Below are 16086 nucleotides of genomic sequence, written 5' to 3'. Positions count from 1 at the left end.
TATTGTCTTAACTTATGTGTGTTAACCCTTTTATTGACTCGTTTCCTAAAATCAAAAACTCAAACACCAAAGAAAACTGCTTTTTAATGAACAATTTTTAAAAAGGTACATCTATGAACAAACAGTAACATTTTCAGATGTGTGGAAACAGTCCATCCTCCTATCTTCAAGCTGCGGTTCCGAGATGATAATAATCACTATCAGGATGATGACAAATATAAATAGTGCGATTCCTTCGACACTGTCCATTCCTACCTGTGGAGATAGAGAAATGTTAGCAGACTATTATAATCCTAAAGTAATAGGTAGTTTCAGTTCTATTGACGCTCTTCAAAAACATACTAAATTACCCAGACGTGTTGTGCGCGAATTCCTAGCTAGTCAACCTACTTACGTGAGACATCGACAGCAAAGAATTAATTTTCGGAGGAATCAAATTAAAGTTCCCGGACTTAATCACACTTTTCAATGTGACCTGGGTGACCTGTCGGCTCTCGCTGACTCAAACGATGGATATCGTTACCTTCTGGTTTGTGTGGATTGCTTCTCGCGATATTCTTGGGTCAGAAAACTGTAAAGCAAAAATGCCAACGAGGTTGTGCAGGCGTTCAAATCTATTTTCGAAGAACAAACACCATTTTGTGTTAACTCCGACCAAGGAAAAGAATTCACGAATGCTCCTCTTCGTCAGTTATTCCATTCCCTTGGTATCAATTTCTATACAACAAGATCAGAAAAGAAGGCAGCTATTGCCGAACGCTTCATTCGGACACTGAAAGAAAAAATTTATAAGTGGATTTCTTATTCCAAAAGTCAGAAATATATTCACGTACTCGACGATATTGTGGCTACGTATAATCGTACTACCCATCGTTCTATTGGTATGGCCCCCGTAAAAGTCACTCTTGATAACGAAGAAGAAGTGTATAATAGGCTCTACCACAGCCATAGCAAAACCCTGAAACCGAAATTTAAAATCGGAGATAGAGTTGTTTTGAGCAGTGGGTCTCACCCTTTTTGCAAAGGTTACTGGGGGAATTGGACGAGAGAAGTGTTTACTATTACACGTGTTTTGAAGCATAACCCTGTTGTGTACAGTGTGACAGGCCGTGATGGTGAGCAGATAGAAGGAACGTTTTACGAAACACAGTTACAGAAAGTTAACTTTGACGATAATCTACCCCCTGACGTCTACCCTATCGAAAAGGTACTTAAACAAAAGACAGTTAGAGGACAACGTCAGTTATTAGTCAAATTGTTAGGCTACCCGCAAAGCTTCAACAGTTGGGTCAGCTCACAAGATGTTTTTCCTTACACTACCCAGTAATGCTAGTATGGATCTGCATCCCAGAAATTCTCAGTCACAATTCACAGTGGAACTGCCTAATGCTGTGTCTCTCTCTGGCAAATGGGAAGTAGCACTTGCCGAAGTACACTTCCCTCTTTCATGGGATAATATCTCCGATGGATGGAACATATTCTCACTGTACCCCAAAAAGAAAAAAGAAGTCAGAGCGATGACAGTATTAAAAGAAAAGTATACCACTTCCTCAAAACTTATCGATGATGTTAATTCTGTCGACAGCGACATTCAACTGAAAGTGAAAACAGACGGAACGAAAGAACAGTTCACATTAAGGGTGAAGAGCGAGGGTATGGTGAAAATCTCTAAAGTTTTTACAAGGGTTATAGGTCTCGATAAGACATTTAGCGAGGATCAAGGAGGGTTCCATATTTTCCGAAATTATCACGTCGGTGAGTGGGTTTCCAAGAAGGAAATCACAATGTCTAAAGAAGCATCCAATAGAACGATCACATATCGGGGTGTGAAAGCAGAAGCTGTTCAGGTCTGTAAACTACCACGAGGGAACTACAAAAGTATATCACAGGTGCTTAACGCCATGATGAAACTGGCCCCCCAGATCGACGCAAAAGTGAACTCCATAGGTATAGTGTCTATCGAAATCGATCCATCAGTTTACCTTCGCTTCCCAAAAACAGGACTCGGTCAGATGTTAGGTTTCGAAAAACTAGGCCGAGACTTAGAAGGCAGAGTTTACGCTAAGTACCAGGCAGATATATATAGGGGTGTCAGTTCCTATTTCGTCTATTGTAATCTAATTGAGGATCAGGTTGTAGGCGACACGAAAGCGCCACTGTTACGTGTCGTATCGTTTTCCAATAACGGAGAGTTCTCGCATTTAGATTATTACCCCCTCCAGTTAAGCACGTTCCATACAGTAACCATCCAAGTGCGTACAGATAGCTGTGAATTCGTGCCGTTCAGTGACGGAAAGACTACAATTAAACTACATTTCCGTGAACGATGAATGCGTACGTCCATTACTACACAATGCAAGCAGGGGGGAACCCCTACTTCGCTGGGCCATCTATCCAGAGAGGTTACGGTTTAGGAAACATCTTCCGCACAGCATTCCGTTTTCTCACACCGATACTCAAACCAGCAGCAGCTTTCATCGGTCGGCAAGTGCTATCTGCAGGACGTAATATTGTCGATGATGTCATATCAGGTGTTCCACCGAAACGTTCGTTTTTAAATCGTGTATCAGAAGTAGGGCAAGCCATTAAAGACAAGGTGCGTAATCAGAGCGGTGGTAAACGTAGACGTCGCGATATTTTCGATGGAAGTTATGATGTCTGAGCTGGATCTTTTCAGTAAACCTGCCACTAATATGTGTGTCGAGCGGTCGTCGTATATTACTTTCCTTCCTCTGGCATCTGTAGATAGTGTAGGCCCGATCGAATTCTATATTCCGGGGACTTCAGAAGAGTATCTAGACCTCGGGAAAAGTTATTTGCGGCTGAAGGTGCGAATCACGAGAAGCGATGGAAAAGATCTGGAAGAAAATGATAAAGTAGGAGTCGTTAACAATTTCTTTCACTCTCTATTCAGTCAAGTCGATCTCTTTGTACAAGACAAACTGATTAACCCATCGTCGAATACGTACCCTTATCGTGCATACCTGGAAACGCTTCTTAACTATGGACGGGAAGCCAAGAATTCGCAACTGACAACAGAGATGTACGTCAAAGATCAGTACCCCGATGTTAAACAGATGTTCGAGAAGGACGATAGTGGTATGTACCAACGATCGAAATCCTTCTCAAAATCGAAAACTGCAGAGATGTTAGGAAGACTTCGACTCGATCTGTGTCACCAGTCTAAATACATAGTGAATAACGTCTCCCTCCGTTTACGACTGGTAAGAAGTTCCCCCGAATTTTGTTTGCTTTCCAATGATTCGTCAACTGCCAAGTTGAACATTATGGAAGCAACGTTATTCGTACGTAAAGTGAAATTGAATCCTCAGATCCAACTCGCACACATCAGTGTTTTAGAGAAGAACCTGCTCGTGTACCCGATTAATCGCGTGAACGTGACATACTTTTCTATTCCCAAAGGAATGGTAGATTCCACATGTGATAATATATTCCTAGGACAAATTCCATCGCGTGTGATTGTGGGTTTGGTATCGAGCGAAGGTTTCAATGGTTCGTACGCTCGCAACCCTTTTAACTTCTCTCACTTCAACATGTGTTACTTACAAGTGACTGCCGATGGTATTCAGTACCCGTCAATACCACTGACTCCTGACTTCAAGACAGGACAGTATACGAGATCGTATCTGTCGCTCTTCTCTTCATTAAATAAATGGACAGAAGACACCGGAAACGATTTGTCATATTCCGAGTATCCAGTCGGTAATGTATTGTACGGCTTTGACCTATCGCCGGACGAAAATGCCATCGGTCAACACATTAGTGCAGTGAAAAGGGGGAGCGTACGTCTCGAACTGAAATTTTCCTCACCATTGCCTGAAAACGTCACGTGCGTCTTATACAGTGAATTCGAGAACGTGGTTTCGCTGACAAAAGACAGGTCGGTTCTTCTGGATTATGAACACTGAAGAAATAGCAAGTTTGTTGGAAAGTGTTGTTAAAGATTACCCCATAAGTGTATGTGCTCGCGACGAACTGCCTACGAACATTCTTAGTAAACCGTTTCTTCTAGTTGTCAACACCGATCCATCCGACAGACCAGGAACCCATTGGATAGCTATTTACCTCGGAGAAGAAGAAGAAGTCGATTACTTCGACACGTTTGCCCGCCCCCCCGCCCGAAGATTTTGCGGCGTTTCTGAAAAGGCAAAGTCGCAAGTGGACTCATAACAAGACTGTAATACAACATCGGGAATCTATAGCTTGTGGACTGCATTGTGTTTTCTTTTTAACCCATAGATGTCACGGTATTACTATGAGACAGATTGTTAACGAATGTTATTGTAAAAATTTGTGGGGCAATGATATTATTGCTACTTTAGATGTAATCGATCACTTAAATAAACAAATTTAAAAAAAAAAAAAAAATTGTGTACTTACATGCTTATCCACTGTATTTTCTTTCCTCTCAAGCGACGGGGAGACGTCAGAATCGACGGTTTCTTCCTTGCACGTTTGGGCGCGCGCTTTTCCCCGGCCGCCGCGGGAGGGAGCACGAGGGCCTCCTCCGGAGGCCCGCTTTTCTTCTTCAGTCCCAGAAAAGCCTGCAATGTTTGAAGGTAGGCCTTCACCTTGGATTCGATCGACATGTCCTGTCTCTTCAGAATTTCGGACATCTCTTCGTCCAGAGAAATCATCCGTTGGTGTTCTGGTGGTGCCAGTAGTAAATATTTTTCGAACGAGTCGTTCATTTTCTTATTAGCGATGTTATCAGTGGAATTATCAGACTGCCCAGTAAGGGAAACAGTGCTCCTCCTTGCTGTGTAATAAGTCTCCGTCGCCTTGTGAAGGGGACCTTTTTATCCGCTAGAACACGCAGCAGTTTCTTTTTGTGCTGCAGTCTAAGACGTTCTTGGGGGGTGATTGGTATGTTACCTCTTAGTAAATTCTTACACAGTTCGCACAAAACAGTGACCTCAGAATGTGATGCCTGTCTCAAAATTGTATTTGCTTGCTTGGGGCTGGCACCAGACAAAAACCTGATGAAGTCACTATGTTTTCGGAGTCTTTTAGCCATGAAGGTACATATGCAATTGACGGGCCGTCCTCCGGTAATATGCACGAGCGCAGACGTAATTGTTCTGGCGTATCTTGTCGAAAGTCCAGTAATAAATACGAGAACGGTTTTTCTGTGGCCTCCTTATAAATATCGACTAGAACACTCGAACGCCCTGGAAATACTTGCGAGGCTAGGTGAGATATTTGTCGGGAATCTCTGGGATTTTTAAAAACGATTAAATAGTGTGAGTTAAGACTGATGGTCCGATATTGACTACCCTGACAGAACAAATTTTGGGAGAGAAGACAGATACTTGTGTTCCTGTGATGGCTTCCTTTAATGAATATTTCAGCAATTTCGGAACTGTCTTTTGCAACGTGTAGGAGATCGTCGATTATAATTAGATTTCTGACACGTCTATCGACTTCGGGCAGTTTCAAGCCTTTTACGAATTCAACGTGTGGAAACTGTAAGAACCGATCCTGCTCTTCAGAGTAGCAGTAAATTATTCTCTCCGGAGGGGGTGAAATTAACTGTTCGCTGTTTTTAATAAGGGACAGAATGAAGGTAGTTTTACCGCTTTGAGTACCACCGGCCGCGACACATGTGAAGGGGTGGATAAAGGAACACATAGTGACAGTGTTATAACCGACAAATCATTTTTGATTGTGTTTTTCACGGAAGTATCCATATGGGTATGTCCTCTCCAAATATGCGCTTCTTAAATGTGAAACCATACTGCCTAGTTAACGATGTTAGTTCTTTTTTTTATATTTTTAGAATGACCAGCACAACCTTTATTTGATATGTTTATAAGAATCAGATCGATTGAGAGAGAGTCTGTTATCAGAAAGCCACTTCGCGACTGATCTACACTGAAAAATGCATCCATAATTCTATCTAATGTCAGTTCTGATATCTTCATAAATGGAAGATTAATCGGCGTTTTTAGGGAGTCGGCGTTTACACATAAACGAACATGGCTAAATTCTCCTCCTTTGTTTACATACCCAATAATTTGCTTAAACACTTGTTTGAACAATAGAAAAAACTGTTCCCCTGCAAGCAAATGTAGGTCTCGGTATTTGCACTTGTAAGTTTTATACACAGTTTTATATTTAGAGGAAAACTTCTCTGATCCTTCACTGATTTCGTAGAATCGTTCGTATGTTTCCTCACCCCCACCAATTTGAATCTGAAAAGATATGAAAAAAAAAAAATACTTAACGTTTTTGGAATTTGGATTGTAATTCTACATATGAAATTCTGAATAAAACTTACAGGCCCTTCTTTTGATCCTCCAGCCCGCCCCTCGGCAAGTTGAGACATTGAAAAGAATTCTGCATTCTGAAAAATGAATATTAAACAATGTTATAAAACTATTTTTATCACTTTTAAAAATAAAAAAGAGATAATATAGGAGGAAATTCACTCACCTCTGTACAGTATTCGTATACATTATTTCAGCCTCAATAACTTCTGCAAGACTGACAGCTTCACACTCCAGGGAATCATCATCGCACATCCACGTGTCCATTTTTTTCTGTAACGGTTCTGTGACTGTGGTGGCTTTTTAAACTTTCTCCAATAGCCTTATGCAATTCTCGGTCATTGATCCTACTATTTTGTCAAAACGAAACTTGTTCCAAAACACTACAAACATCCTGTAAGGGTGTAACACTGTTGACTTTTAAGGTCAAAAGGAAACCTGTTCCGAAATAGTATGTCATCCACATCCTGTAAGAGTGTAACATGTGTTGGCTTTTAATGTCAAAAGGAAACCTGTTCCAATTAGTACACCTACCAGTAAGAGCTCCTTATTAGACAATTTCCGATGACGCACTTCTTCTTGTGTAATATTATTAGTCACATATCCGGGTTGTGGACTGCTTTATATATGATTGTTATACGTTCTGTCGTTACATTTGCCATTTTTCAGCAACAGTTAAGATGAGTACCACTCCAAAGAAGAACTATGTGTTTTTTCGTCGCCTCAGTTCAAACACTATTCTACGAGTTCTCCTGCTTAATTTCGAAGTATCGATCGTTTTGGAATGTACCTCGTGTTATCTAAAACTAACGACAGATGAATGGATGCAAATAAAACTAAAATGGCCTGAAGTATTACTATTAGTTCAGGGTCGTGCACAAGAAACTATTACATTTACGAAGGGCTTGGAGATTGAGACAGAAGCTGGTCGTGCTACAATTTCCAATGGTGAGATGTGCGAGTTTATTCTCGACTTGGGTGAATGTGAATCTCTTTCACAAAAAATACTCTATGTTGACGAGTTTGTATCTGTTCTTGGGGAAGAAGCTAAACTATTCACACTGATGCAAGAATCAGTGATGGATGTACTATGCTCAACACGCGAATGTTTACGACAGCGTCGGCAGTTCACCACCAGTGATATCACATTTCAAGAAGCCTACGAGTATATGGTTCGACATCTGATTCCGTATAACGTTGTAACAGACTTTATGGCTAGATGCACTTTGCAACAGAAAGAATCTGAAATTAATCCTTATAGCATTCTACAGGCAGTACTTGGTATGATATCAGAGTTAATGAAATGTTATATTGAACGTTATGCTCATTAGACTGTGTCTTTTTTGATTATTAAAAAGATTGTTCGAGTTCTAAAAATGTTCATAGATGTAGCTTTTTAAAAAGTGTTCATTAAAAAGCAGAAATTTTCTTGATGTTTGAGTTTTGGATTTTAGGAAATGAGTCAATAAAATGGTTTACACACAACTTCAGACAGTAATAAAGGGTTAAAAAATATTAACAGATATACAATAATAAAATGTATTTTCAAAAAAGGTTAACTTACACACAAGAAAAAGACTACACACAACTTAATGATAAAAAGAAAATACATTTTTAATTAGGCATACACACAAGAAAAGACTCTGGTACTGTAAAAAACAGCAAAAAGGAATTTTCTTTTTATCAAAGGATCATAAAGCTTTAAAACTGTGAGAATACAACAAAAAGGAAGAAAATGTACCAATAAAACGTTTCAGACACAACTTAAGAATGTATGGCTAATTAAAAATGAACCATACACACAAGAAAAAGACTCTGGTACTGTAAAAAAAAAATTAAATAGAGATATATACATGGCGCCATCTAGGGACAAAAATACGAACTAAACAAAACCGGTAAGCATGTGGCGCCATCTAGGGTACGAAATGTGAACTAAATATAATTTTCACACCTGTAGTCGTGGGATAGTATGCAAAAGTGTTTAAATCCCTCCAGATCTTATACAACTGTGTTTAAAACCATTTAGACTTTATGCAAATGTGTTAGAACCCCCTACATATCTACTCACCTCGACTGTCATCACCACCAGTGGTGGTCAACCTGTCCTGGCATGTTGAGTGGTTCTGCATACCTCTTCAGACCATTCCCACCACACCTTCACTACAACAGCCCTTGAACAGCCAACAATGTCTGCAGTTGCTGAGATTGTTCCCTGCCTTTCTAGCGCCGCTAATCATTCCCAGTTCAAACTGTCAGATCCTTCCCTTTCCCCATTATACGTGGTTCATACTGAGAAACTAACAGCACTATGTGCCATCACTATATATGCTGTGCTGGTCGTTGACATCGCTCTTAGGTGCTCAGTGATGCGTCCACTCCTGGAGTAGGGATTATCATAATATTTTAGCTCATGAGTGTAATAGTGAATGATCTCAATTTGTGACGTGACAACTCCTTGCCAAAGCATGGGATTTCTATCACAATGATTCTGTCCCAAACCGCACTCTCGTGGGTAGAATAGCCATCCTCCCCACACCAGGTGGAAAAGACCGACTAACTCAGCCACGTTGTGAAAAAGGCCCATAAAATTCCTCATGTCATCGACAAGAATCAAACTCAGGTCTTTTCCACTCATTAGGAGAGCTCAGTGTGGAAAAATGAACTGTACCGATTAAACCAAAATGAACTGTACCGATTAAATCGATGACTCCCGATCCTTACGGGGAAAGACCTCCTCGCATCTATCTACTGAGCCTATTGGCACTGATGAGCTAACCGCATTCCAAGCACGTAGTTTGTGAAATCAAATCTTTACTCTACCACAAAAAATGCATTCACATTCCTATGTTGTAAGGTGCTAAAAAGAATTATTTATATTGAAATTTATTTAAGATACATAAGTTTATTACCCTATATAATATTTTATATACGAGGGTGTATTAAAATAATAGGATATTAAAATTATTTATATTGTAACTATTTAAGTTAGCTCAACATTCACACTGAGTAATCACTGAATTATGATCACCTGCCTAATACCATGTTGGGTCACCATTCACATGAATAACAGCCACTGTTCGCTTAGGTACTGATCCCACTAGATGTCTGAAGCCATGCTGCTTGCAAGGCTTTCCAGTGTAGGAATAGACGGTTGTGTGTCCATATATCTTACGCCCTGTTCCAAAACATCCCACTAGTTTGATCGCGGTTGGTGAATTTGGAGACCAATCAAAATGGGTGATATTTTCACAATATTCCCTCGCACTACTAGTGCATACTGCATGCCCGATGATATGGCTTGGAAGATCTCTTTCCTGTCATGGAAAAAATGCAACATGGCAAGGTGCACATTGCCTCCTGACTGCCAGTAGATGTCACCAGTGAAAAGTTGGTCCAGGCCATCAGGGTCCCTAGTTCTTGCCAGGAAAAGCAACCACTACCACCTGAATAGTGGGCACTATACACGACGAGTACATGGACTCTACTTGTGCCACACATGAAGATGTCCATTTGCATGTTGAACCAGGTATTTGGACTCATTTCCAGCACGCTCGTTTCCAGTCCACCAGTGTCCAATTAGCATGTTGTCGACACCACATCATTTTTTGTCGAAGGTTAGCAGCAGTGTCTCTTGGGTCGCCCACATACATCTGAGTGTGCTGCACATCGCCATTTGGGATATTATTCTTGCATTCCTCATATTTTATTGCAATTTGAGCACAGTGAACTGCTACTGAGCACAACAACGCTCAGCACCTTTCGATCACCACAAACATCCACTTTGCGTAATCTGTTACTTCTGTCAGTAGGAGGTGGATCGACCCTTTCCGCACTATTCTTTGTACACTTTAACCACAGTGGGCCACGAGAAACCGACAAGACATGCCATTTCCGATATGGAAGCACCTGATGCATAAGCTCCCGCAATCATGCCATTTTGAAATTCCATAATATACTTGCTATGTCCCATAACTGCTACTTTATCACTTTGAATTATACAACCAGATGCAAATTACCACTGCTCTTGCATACCAAGCTGTTCCGTTTTTTTATACTACAAGATATGTGCCATGGTCTATTATGAATTCGGTGCTGATAATTCAGTGATCATTGAGTAGATGTTGATACTGACGTATACGAGATGACAAATTAGTTTGTAATAACTTATTCCATTTGATACGATCAATCTGGTTCATTTGTAAAGGTTCATTCACCTTTGCTTTCGTAAAGGTGACTACGGAGGTCTAAGACAGTATTTAAATTCTATACGGTGGGACCAACTGATGATGTTACCAACAGCAAATTCAAAATGGGAAGCATTCAAAGAATTAATCTTGGAAGCTACTAGGCTTTTCATACCAACGAAGAAATATTATTCAAGATTTAGTCCTAAATGGATGTCTAAATAGGTGAACTAATTAGACATGTGAGAGAAGAAAAATGCATGGGATACATATAAATTAACATGTGACACAGAAGCCTATGATAGATATAAGCTTGTCTGTAACCAAATTACAGAGGTTAGGCAGGCGAAGGCAGATTACGAGAAATCTTTGGCAAGGGATGCAAAGAAAAACAGCAAAGAGTTCTTTAGTTATGTAAACTCTAGAAGGAAGGGGATGAATCAGATTGGTCCACTTGATATCGATGGTTCAACTGTTCATGATCCTGCTCAGGTAGCTAACAAACTAAATGAATATTTTGCATGGACATTCACACATGACGAGTTATTTAGCGAGGGGAAAGCCAGAGGTGTATTCAACTCTAGCAGTAAGCTAGAGAATCTTGTAATAACTGAGAGTAAAGTGGAGGAGAAATTGTTGAAGATAAACACAAGAAAGGCAACCGGGGTGGATGGGATCTATCCAGTTATATTAAAGGAGGCAGCAGAGGAAGTAAGCAAACCCTTAGCCATAATTATGAGAGCTTCCCTGGACTCATGGGAGGTACCCATGGACTGTAGATGTGAAAATGTGACCCCAATCCATAAAGGAGAACCAGAGGGAGACACAGGTAATTACAGACCTGTTAGTTTAACTTCTGTTCCAGGGAAATTAATGGAGGCACTGGTTAAAGAAGCATTGCAGGATCATAGACAAGACTTCAGTTATAGCTCGGACACAGCATGGGTTTGTTAAAAGGAAGTCTTGTCTGACTAATTTGATTGGATACTATGATGTAGTCACAAAGGAACTGGATGCAAAGAATAACTTTGATATCATATTTTTGGATCTTAGAAAAGCCTTTGATACTGTTGCACATGTTAAACAGACCAAAGGGAAAACTGCTGAACAAATTGGAGCAGTGTGGCATTGGAGGCAAATTGCTGCTATGGATAAAGGGATGGTTGAGTTCGAGAAGACAGAGAGTAGTAATCAATGGATACTGCTCTTCGTGGACTAATGTTATTAGTGGAGTCCCTCAGGGTCCATTGTTGTTTTCTGTGTTTATAAATGATATTGATGATGGTATATCAGGCTTAATGTCCGAAGTTGGCAGACGATACGAAGGTTGGCAGAGTTGTTAATGACAGTACACTGCTGCAACAGGATCTAGAAAAGTTGAGCAGATGTGCTGAGAGGTGGCAAATGAAGTTTAACATTGACAAATGTAAAGTACTACATATGGGAAACAGTAACCACAGAGTAACGTATCAACTTTGTGGTATCACACTGACAGTGGTAGAGTATGAAAAACACCTGAGGGTAATTGTGCAGGCAGATATGAAGTTTTCTAAGCAGTGCAGACGGTGTGCAAGAGTAGCGCATGGCGTCTTGTCATTGATATACAGGAATTTTTCTAGCCGATAAGGAGGTGATTATCCCCTTGTATAAGGCAATGGTCAGGCCACACCTTGAGTACTGTATACATGTCTGGAGGCCTCATTTTAAGAAGGATGTAGAGCTGTTGGAACGAGTACAGAGAAGGGCAACAAGATTAGTGAACAAGCCAAAGGGTTGCTCTTACGAAGCAAGGCTTAAAATTTGCAAATTACAGTGTCTGGAGACTAAGCACCTGCGAGGTGATCTGATTGAGGTGTATAAAGCTTTGAATGGTTTGAGCATGCTCAATGCTGATGAGACTCTTCCCCTTGCTCAGAATAATTGCGTGAGAGGGCATAAATTCAAATTGAGAAAAGACAAAGACGGTTGCAGGATAGATGTGAGGAAGTTTGCCTTTAGCGAGCGGGTGGTTGATTGCTGGAACAAACTTCCATCTGTCGTTGTAGAAGTTGATAGCTTAAATAGATTGAAGGCAGAACTTGACAAACATTTGGAGCGAGGGGATGGGTGAAATTAGGGTTTTTTTTTTTTTTTTTTTTTTTTTTGACTGATGCAAGCTTGCTTTCTTGCATCATGTGCGCTTGCTAATGCTAATGCTAATTCTAATAAAAAAACAGTTTGCTTTCCGCACATTATCCTTTGTTTTGAGCATTTGGTATGATGTTCACTGGCCTGACAATATTATTTATTATTTTTATAAGTACTAAATATCAACAAGTAAAAAGATATTTAATAACTTATATCCTTAGATTATGCTTAAATCTTGAATATCTACGAATGCTATTTTATGGGAATTCAATAATGAATTAACTACCATACATTCTCTCCTGTGAGCATGTAGGGTGGTTCATTCATACTCATCCATATTATGAGCTTCTCATTTTGTCTTAACACAATTGTGCGCTTCCGTAGCCAGGTGGGAAGGAGCAGCAGTGTGTAGCACACGCTTCTTGATTTAGACCGGGGTTAGAGCCCGTCAACACCAAATACGGAGGATGCGGAAAGGTCAGGGAATGACCACCCCCATATTCCCGAAGCAATATGGCCTTAGTTGCTAATGCTCCTAAAAGCCAAATAACAACATTGTCTTAACACAGTGCGAGACGGTAGAAGTAGTGTACCCGGTAATTTGAACCGAATTTGTTTCCGAAGAACCTTTATGCAGATGACTTAAGCGACCACGTCATGGGAAATTATGTTGCTTGACTCATTGGTCATGTGACTCGTCTCACCATTAACAGACAATTGTATCGGTTAGCCTTTAATTTTTCTAAAATATCTCCACCAGTTGTAAAACTAAGAATAAACTACAGTGATTATCACCAATAAATTCTTAACTAATAAACTCACTTTATGTGTTGAATCCACACTTGTGGTAACGTTGGGTAAAGGGAGCTCATCGGTAGAGGCCAGAACCGGGTCGAACACGCTAACAGCAGAAAATAATTGTATTTCAAAATCCTTTGTTAATGTGTCTTCAAAATCACAAACCTATAAAATGAATTTTCCATTAAAGTGACAAACAGAAGTTTAAAAAATACACACAGATTCAGGCGTTATAAAGAAAAATAATACTTACATTGTTTCCTTCCATATTTTCAAGTATAGTATAAATAAACAGCAGAAAAAGTATCAAAGAAAACAAGAGCAAAGTGACCTATTCCGTTACCCAGTGTCTTATATAGGTTGTAGACCATCCAAGCATCAGCAACGTTCGCAATCACGTGATATAGAAAAGGTGGTCAGCTTCAGTCACCCAGAGGTATTCATCTGTATACATTTTCCTAGAAAAGCACTTCCATGAAAATGCCTCAGAAAACGGCTCAATGGCGCTTTGTGATTTTCAAATGGGTCTTAGTTGTGATGGAAATTTTGTAAAAGAAGCTGCATTTTTGATGGATAAAATTTATTTAGCAGTGTAATACAACCCCTATGCAGATGGAATAAATTACGAATTGTGATCAAGAAACAAAATCTGTTGATTTTTAGACACTCTCACAAATTACCATGGAGCTAAGGTTTTATTCGTTACAATGATTTGGAACACTGGATGAAAATGGCGACTAGAAACTGCTCCACAATTTAAGGGAAAGGGGAAGGAAAAAACGTTTTTGCAAAAATATACTTCTGCATCTGTAATTAATTTAGTACTTGGCTGTCCCAACGCTCTAACGAATACTTTCAGATTAAAACTATTGGTTAGAGTGTCGTCACTGTTAGATTAAAACCTGATGACTGCAGTGGCGGACAAAAAAACAGCATCACCTTAAAAAAAAAGTAACATGTGTAGTGAAACGTATAAGACATTGTTTGATTACAGTCATTTTGTTTGTCGCAAAGCAAAGGTATTTAATATATATTCATCAGATAACGCTTCTATTGCATCAGACAGTGATTGCAAGGGATTGCATCAGCCTTTTCTATAAATACGGCATTGGAAGGATATACATGCTCATTAGTATCATGTTTTGCAGAGATTTAAGCATGGCTCCATATGTTCAGTTGACACCAAAAAAAAAAAGTGTAACTGTTGCTCTGTTCCAGGAAGTGCATTCTATGTGTGCTATAGCTGATAAAATAGCCTGCCACCAATCAACAGTATCCTGGGTGCTGAAATTAAAGCGTGAAACCAGTGATGTGAAGAAAAGACCTGGATCAGGCCATAAGAGAGTGACTACACCTTCCCAAGATCGATATTTGAAACGGCTATGCCTTCGTAATCGCCATGCTAGTGCTCCTGATCTAAAACTAGACTTCGAGATGGCCTCTGGTGTTGAAACAAGTGCACGAACCATCCAAAGATGGCTTTCGAAATGTGGTCTGCATGCCTGTCGGCCCAAGAAGAAGCCTTTGTTGACCCAACAAATGAGGAAGAAGAGACTTGCTTGGGCTAAAACGCATATTTCACGGACAAGAGCAATGGGGCACCATCATCTTTTCTGATGAATCGAAATTCAACCTGTATTATTATTATTAGTGGGGTTTTTGCGGCTTCTAGGGTTCCCCCATTTGCCGCTTTGTCGTTTTGTGCTGAGGAAGCGTCATCACCGGCCGTTTGTGCGTAGTGTTGGAATATGTGAAGGTGTGATGTTTTTTTTTTTTGTTTTGTTTTTTTGTTGAGTGGCCGGCGTCAGGCGATTTAGCAACCAGGGGGAAACACACAGAGTTTGATTGGCCCCGTCTCACATTTCTAGCTGCGCAGAGGTAGGCCAGATTCATCTTTTAGCTACTGCTGGGCGTCTCCAGAACTGATGGTCTGGGGAAGCCCGTGGAAATATAGGAAAGGAGAGTGGATGTATAGCAGGGAGAAGACGGAGAAGGAGGGGCTAGGGGGAATATAGTGATAGAAAGATGGAGATAATAGTTACAGGCATCCACATAGAAGTAGGAAGAAGGAGTTGTTAAAGTGATAGAGTAGAGCACTAAACAGTAGGTCCAGGAATCCCACCCCTCAATACGGGTCAGCAGTGCAGACTGCACCCCCAGGTGGGAGTCAGTAGCTGAAATCCCACCCTCAGCAGGCAGTGAAAATTCCACCCTTCTGTAAGGGGGTCAGCTGCAAAGATCCCACCCCCAGGTGGGGGTAAGCAGCGAAGATCCCACCCTTTTGTAGGGGTCAGCAGGCAGCAAAGATCCTGCTCCAGTTGGGGTCAGCAGTGAAGATCCCAACCTAAGTGGGTTTCAGCAGCATAGATTCTGCCCCTGGCAGTGGTCAGCACAGAGGATCTGAACTTCGGAAGATCAGGGTCTGCAGTGTTTTCTGCCAAGGTGTGGTTCTGTAGGCCAAGTGAAGTGTCCATCACTGGATATAACTATGAATGAAATTAGGTAAGTCACAGTCGAAGGACTGGTCCCATTAATGTGTCTGATCAATCTGATCTTGTTAGAGTTCACACGTCAGGATGTCGTTGGCGCTGTTCTTGAGTAATAGTTGTCCTACGCTTGAAGAGGGCATTAGCATACCTACAGAAGGCTGCATAGTTAGCCTGAGTTGAAATTAATTCCAACGCTTC

The 16086-nt window shown here is 40.6% G+C and overlaps 2 protein-coding genes across 2 annotated transcripts; both read left to right on the top strand.

The window, feature by feature from the left end:
• Nucleotides 1-883: 883 nt before the first annotated feature.
• Nucleotides 884-1327, top strand: LOC150081833 (uncharacterized). Its single transcript, XM_090380335.1, has one exon. It carries the CDS (start codon nucleotides 884-886, stop codon nucleotides 1325-1327), a length of 444 nt encoding a protein of 147 aa, XP_090236461.1.
• A 1366-nt stretch (nucleotides 1328-2693) lies between these two features.
• Nucleotides 2694-3929, top strand: LOC150081832 (uncharacterized protein F54H12.2-like). Its single transcript, XM_090380334.1, has one exon. The coding sequence runs from the start codon at nucleotides 2694-2696 to the stop codon at nucleotides 3927-3929; it is 1236 nt and encodes a 411-aa protein (XP_090236460.1).
• The last annotated feature ends 12157 nt before the right edge of the window (nucleotides 3930-16086 follow it).

Source organism: Mastigoproctus giganteus, chromosome 8 (genome assembly GCF_048544385.1).
Source record: "Mastigoproctus giganteus isolate SK-2022 chromosome 8, ASM4854438v1, whole genome shotgun sequence".
NCBI lineage: Eukaryota > Metazoa > Arthropoda > Arachnida > Uropygi > Thelyphonidae > Mastigoproctus > Mastigoproctus giganteus.
The sequence above is the reverse complement of the archived record's forward strand: the minus strand, read 5'-3'. Positions and strand labels throughout refer to the sequence as shown.